This window comes from Carlito syrichta, unplaced genomic scaffold, assembly GCF_000164805.1.
Source record: "Carlito syrichta isolate Samal-C Ts95f unplaced genomic scaffold, Tarsius_syrichta-2.0.1 Scaffold306686, whole genome shotgun sequence".
Lineage (NCBI taxonomy): Eukaryota > Metazoa > Chordata > Mammalia > Primates > Tarsiidae > Carlito > Carlito syrichta.
In genome coordinates this window covers 126515-132488 of record NW_007250782.1, presented here as the reverse complement: position 1 = coordinate 132488, position 5974 = coordinate 126515, and the positions used below count along the sequence as shown (strand labels likewise).

The 5974-nt window shown below is 64.2% G+C and overlaps 1 protein-coding gene across 1 annotated transcript in view; it reads left to right on the top strand.

The window, feature by feature from the left end:
- Nucleotides 1–26: 26 nt before the first annotated feature.
- Nucleotides 27–5974, top strand: part of LOC103265592 (serine protease 27-like) — a 6915-nt gene continuing 967 nt past the window's right edge. Inside the window, exons 1-7 of the mRNA XM_021715119.1 lie at nucleotides 27–83; nucleotides 198–303; nucleotides 519–617; nucleotides 2596–2676; nucleotides 3616–3642; nucleotides 4112–4274; nucleotides 5228–5552. Of these exons, the coding sequence (XP_021570794.1) occupies nucleotides 27–83; nucleotides 198–303; nucleotides 519–617; nucleotides 2596–2676; nucleotides 3616–3642; nucleotides 4112–4274; nucleotides 5228–5552 (858 nt within the window). The remainder of the gene's footprint in view (nucleotides 84–197; nucleotides 304–518; nucleotides 618–2595; nucleotides 2677–3615; nucleotides 3643–4111; nucleotides 4275–5227; nucleotides 5553–5974) is intronic.

The window sequence follows — 5974 nt, the reverse complement described above, 5'->3', positions numbered from 1 at the left end:
CTGGGGCCAGTCAGGCTCCCCCCCCCATGTCCCGACCCCTCCCCTGGACCTGGTGCCACAAGCACCTTGACTTTTCCCGCCACGTGAACCCCAACCGACTGTTTAGTCCACTGAAGCCAGCACACAGTAGGCGCTCAATAAATGTTGAATGAACAAATGAATGAGTCAAATGAGCTTCTCTCTCTGGCGCACTGCAGTCTGCTCCCTGGGACCTCTGGTCAGTTGAGAAGGGTCTGGGGCCTGCTGGAGCTGTCTGTGGTCCCCTCACCGTGGGGAGCTCCCAGGCCACGGTACCCAGAAGGGGTGAGTACACCCTGGCACCAGACCCTGGGTGTTGGGGTGAGGGGCCTGGCCCCCCAGGTTTAGAGGGTTCAGGGCCAGGTCAAGTAGGTTGGGGTTCAGAGCCTCCTTCCTGTGGAGAGGAGCTGGGCGGGCCAGGCCAACAGGTTTGGCGGCATATCCTAGCAGGCACTCATCTCCGGCATAAAGCCCACTTCATGGAGCCTGCACCTCACCAGTGCTCGACGGCTCCGTGCTGATCCCAGCCCAGCGTCCATCCAGGCCCGAAAACATGGGACAGCCGCTGGCTGTGCTGCTCCTGCTGCTGGTGGGGCTCGGTGAGTTGGAGGGGTGGAAAGGGGCCAGGAGTTGGCGGTGGCTTCTGCAGGCCCCACTGCACTGCCTGGCCCTGGCAGAGGCCCCCATGCCTTGGGCCAGGCCTGGGGCTGCAGACAGGCTGCTCCTCCCCGCCCCAATGGTGGGTCCTCAGGGCTGGCAGGAGGGTTCCAACGTCCCCCGGGGAAACCTGGCGGGGAAGGCAAGGTGGGGGGGGGCACAGACCGTGTGGACCGCAGCTGTGACCCGGCAGGGCCTTCGCCCCTTGTGTACCCAGCTCAGGGCTTGTCCCCACCTTCCTCTTGTCTCGGCCTCCCTCTCCACGTTGCCCAGATGAGGACATGGAGTCCGCGTGCAGGATCTGAATTTGGGCCTGCTGGGCTCCAAGTCCTTGCACTGCCGTCAGCTGGGCCGGGGGAGGGTCGGCCAAGCCAGGGAGTCCCTGGAGGCTGGTTCAGGGCTTGGCTGAGAGGAGGTGAGGGGTGCAGCTGCAGAGGGCCCCACCCCCCCTCTGACAGGGGCAGGCGGAGCACCCCATGCCTCTCCCAGTCCTGGGTCAGGGTCAGTGGGTGCCCACGGGGCCCCACCTGCCAGATGCCTCCCTGCAGGGCGGGCCGCTCTGCTGAGGAAACCCTCCCGCATTCCTGGGCCAGCCTGGCCACCCTGGCAGCCACCACACTTCCCTGTCCTCAAGTTACCTCCCAGGGTCAGGCCACCCCGTCACCTCAGACTGCAGCTCAGCCAGGGCCCTGAACTTCCTCGTTCTCTGGGGTGGGGGCGCCAGAGCGACACCTCTGCGGGGACCCAGCCTTCCACTTCCAGTACAAGGATAATGGGCTGCTCTGAGCAGCCCCTCTGCACAGGGGGCGTAAGTCAGGGGCAGCCCCTGATGGGGTGAGCAGTTGAGGCCATTGTCAATGAGCAGAGCTGGACCCCTGGATGCCGCGCTCACCCCCAGCCCAAGGGTGGCCAGCACCCACCAGGCCTCTGGCTGTCCCTCCTGGATCCTCAGGTCTCACTCAACCCCAGTGGTTCCCGGAGCAAGGGAGGCCCTGAGCCTGACACCCTAGCTGTTGTGCCCAGCCCGTGGGGAGCCCCCCGAGGACTCCAGTTCATCACATTCCCCTGCCCCACCAGCCCCCCACCACTCATTCTCTCCCTCCACACACCTTCTCCCGAGCTTGAGAGACACAGACACAGATGCTACCTTCATGGAGCTCCAGGGCCCACAGGGAAGACTGGACACTGATGCTGACTCCAGGGTGAGGTGGGCGGAGGTCTGCGAGGCCCGTGGGACGGCAGAGCTCAGGAGCGGGCATGGGGCTTCCAAGATGGACAGTGCAAGCAAGAAGGACTTCCTGGATGAGGGGACATTCAGTCAGGCCTTGACCTCTCGATCAAGATTAGGACGTGCAGAGATGGGGAGGTAGGGGCATCCTGGCTGGGGGATGGGGGACAGTGAACACCCACAAGCCTGCATGGTAAGCAGCCGCAGAGGGCCGTGTCGGGAAGGACCCAGCTGCCCGGGAAGAAGGGATGGCCGTAGGGACACTTGGGCGGGGAGCCCAAGACAGGGCTCTTACGAGCCTCAGGGGAGGGAAGGAGCTTACAGCTGGCAGCTGCGAGGACAGAGAGGCATTCTGCAAGCAGTCTTTAGGCCTCGGGAAGAGCGAGGGGCTGGGCGTTAGACACCCAGACTCAGACCAAGGGGAGGGGACAATCCTCCCGGGGTGCCTCCTTAGCACCAACTAATGGGCAGGACGTACAGGGCAAACGTCCTGTCCCCCCGCCCCCACCCAGCTGGGCACCCCGACTGAGCGGTGGCCAGGCCTGTCCTGGGCCCTCAGCTGTCCCCTCGTTTCCTGTCCAGCCCCACCCTGTGTCCTTATCTCCCAGCAGCGCTGAGGAGTGCACCCCTCCCAACAGGAAGAACGAGGATCCCATAAAGGCCCTTGGGTGCCCCACTCCCTGTCCCCACAGCCCTCGACTCCACGGACTGGGTATCTTTCCTGGTCCACGAAGACGTGCCCGTAGCGGGGGCCCCGCCCTCTGGCCGGGGACGTATCGGGGCTGAGGGCAGAGGCTGAGGGGGATGAAGCGTGGAGGGGTCGTCATGCCCAGCGCCGGGCGGATCTGCCCTCGGGAACAGACACACTGGTGCGGGGCGCTGGGAGGGCGCTCTTGAAGGGTGGGCGTTTCTAGGGTGCTGCTGACTCTGGGCTGGGGTTTGGAGGCTGGGGCGGAGGGTCCGGGAGGGGTTAGGAGCCAAGCAACAGCCCCTGCCTCTCGCCCACAGCTGCATGGGATGATGGACCCTGTTCCTGGTCCCCCACTTCTCTGCTATCCCCGTCCCCCGGCATGACCCCCAGGGGGCCTTGGGCGTCGCCTGCAGAGCCCACTGGAACGCCTGGAGAGGAGTCAGCTCTTGGACTCTTCCCTCTTGGGAAGGCTGATCCCCAGCAGCCTCTGGGCCAGCCTCCCGACCCCCGAGACCAGGGAGAACCTGTGGGCTGGCGCCGCAGCCTCAGGCCTGAAGCAACTTAGGGAAGGGGGCATGCCCACTTGGAGGTGGACTGTGGGAAAGCCAGTGGGAACGCCGGATGGCTTGGGCCTCTGCACTCATTTGTCCCCGGGGAAAGGCAGACCCTGAGGTGCCAGGCCTAGAGGCTCAATCCTCCCCCAGAGCTCCCAGACAAGGAGGGTGTGGGGTGTGGAGGGAGAGGCCCCGTAAGGATGAGAAGGGAACATACAGCCGCAGAGGCCCCGTGTGGGCATCTCTTGACGACATCTGTGGGTGGCCAGGAGCCGCCCACCCTGGCAGACAAGTTCTGGCCCATGGCCCAGGCCTGGAAATAAGGCAGAGCCGGCCCTGGGGGAAAACGGAGGGTTCTGGCCCCTCCCTTGAGGTCCCTCTGAGGACTGTCCCTCCTGTGTCAGGAGGTGAGTGGGGGCACTGACCATGGCTGGCCAGACCCAGCTGATTGTCCTGTCCTCTTTCAGGGGACCAGAGCACTAAGGCAGCAAGAGGTAAGCATTCAAGACCCTGGGGGTGGGGGAGGGAGCCAGGGACACACACCCAGAAGGAACGATGAGTGCACAGGGCCCAGGGACCCTAACGTGGGGGAAGCTGCGGCTCAGGGGACGGGAGCCCCAAAAGGGGGGCGGTCAGACAGGGAGCAGGACAGGTGCAACAGGAGAACGGAGGTGGAGGCCTGGGACATCATCGTGAGCAGTGCCCACCCCGGCCAACTCCCTTGGCCAGCCGTCCTTCAGAGCACCCACTCTGTGTCGGGCCCTTTGCCTGGGGTATCTCAACCACTGCAGCAGAGGCTGCTCCAGGCCGGGGTCTTCCAATTCTCCGGGGTCCCCGGACAGGCCAGGGGCAGGAGGGCAGAGAACCGGGCAGAAAGCAGAGGCTAACATTGGGGCTGGAGGCTGGGCGTCAGAGCCACATGACCAGCCCGTGAGCACCCCCTCACCTGCCATGTCTTCCCAGTCTGTGGGCGCCCGAGGATGCTGAACAGGATGGTGGGTGGCCAGAATGCCCAGGCAGGCGAGTGGCCCTGGCAGGTCAGCATCCAGCACAACGGAAGCCACTTCTGCGGGGGCAGCCTCATCACTGAGCGCTGGGTGCTCACTGCGGCACACTGCTTCTCCAAGTGAGTCGGCCCATGGCTCCCAGCTCCCCGCACCACACTCCCCCCTCCTGTCCCCCCACGTGCTCCCTCGCCTTGGGCAGAGCCCCGCACGGCCAGGGGCAGCACCACGGACAGCACCCGCCCTCTGGTGACCACAGTCTACCTCCTGGCAGCCTCGCCCAGTGCAGGCCGCCTTCCTTGCCAGAAGCTCCCTCCAGGTTCCCCAGGATAAGCTCCAGCCGCATTGCTGCTGCCGCTGGCCGGGAGGGCCCCTCCCCCTGCTGGTCTGGCCAGCGAGGTGCCCTCCCACAACTGGGGCCCATCCCTGCCCCTGCAAAAGCTGGGAAGCTCCTCCCCTGCCCTGACCTTCTTCCATGCCCAACACACCTTGAACCCAGGACACTCTCCTCCGGGCTGAGACTCTAGTAACAGACAAGCCTGAGAACTGGACAGAATGTCCCTTCCTCCCCACCCCGCCTAAAGTCACCAGCAAGGGGCCAGGCCACCCAATCCCCACAGCCACACCACAAGCCCCCTGGCCCCGACCCTTGGGGCTTCCCCAGTGCTTTGCCGGGTGCCTCTCCACAGCCCTGTCATCCTCTGACCCCACACCTCCCACTCAGAAGCCTAGGCACAGAGGGCGCCACAGGGATGGGCCCCGCTGCACCTGTCGGGGGGGTCCCCCTTCAGCTCCCCCAGTTGGCCTTACAGACGGGGACTGTCCTGAGTTCCAGAGGAAGAAGCTGCGTCACAGGGAACTTGCTAGTGACTTGCCCAGGGCCACACAGAGGCCAGGGGTCGGGGTGGGAATTCAAGCCAGGCCGTCTGGCTTCGGTGTCTACATGGCACGGTGTGTCCCCTGGAGATGACTTTCTTGAAGGCAGTTGCCCAGAAAGGTGCCGAGCAGGTTGTGGGCCAGCCCCCGCCCTTTCCAGCGTGGAGGGGCTGCCCCACGCTGCTGTGTCTCCCAACAGTACCTCTGAGACCACCCTGTACCGGGTCCTGCTTGGGGCACTGCAGCTGGTGCAGCCCGGGCTGCATGCTCTGTATGCCCGGGTGAAGCGGGTGGAGAGCAACCCCCTGTACCAGGGCATGGCCTCCAGTGCTGACGTGGCCCTGGTGGAGCTGGACACTCCGGTGACCTTCACCAACTACATCCTCCCCGTGTGCCTGCCTGATCCCTCGGTGGTCTTTGACACGGATATGAACTGCTGGGTCACCGGCTGGGGAAGCCACAGTGAGCAAGGTAAGGGGGCCGCACAGGGACAGAATAGGGGACGGGCCTCAGGAAGGCCCAGGGTCAGGCACCGTGGCTCATGCCTAAAATCCCAGCACTTTGGGAGGTCAAGGTGAGAGGATTGCCTGAGTTTACAGGTTTGAGACCAGCTTGGGCAACTTGACGAGACCTCTTCTTCACAACAAATCAAAAAATTAGCCAGGCATGGTGGTATGCACCTGTAGTTCCGGCTACTTGGAAGGCTAAGGCAGAAGAATCCTCTGAGCCCAGCACGTCGAGGCTGGGGTGGCCGTGAGGGTGCCACTACACTCCAGCTTGGGTGACAGAGTGAGATTCCAACTCAAAAAACAAGCAAAAAAAACAGGCCCAGGGCAGCTTAGGGGCCACTCTGAATCCATAATCCTCCAATCCTCCTGGTGATGCATATCAACAACGGAGGGGTGGGGGGTGGGACAGACCCAGAAGGAAGAGTGGGGGGAGGGGA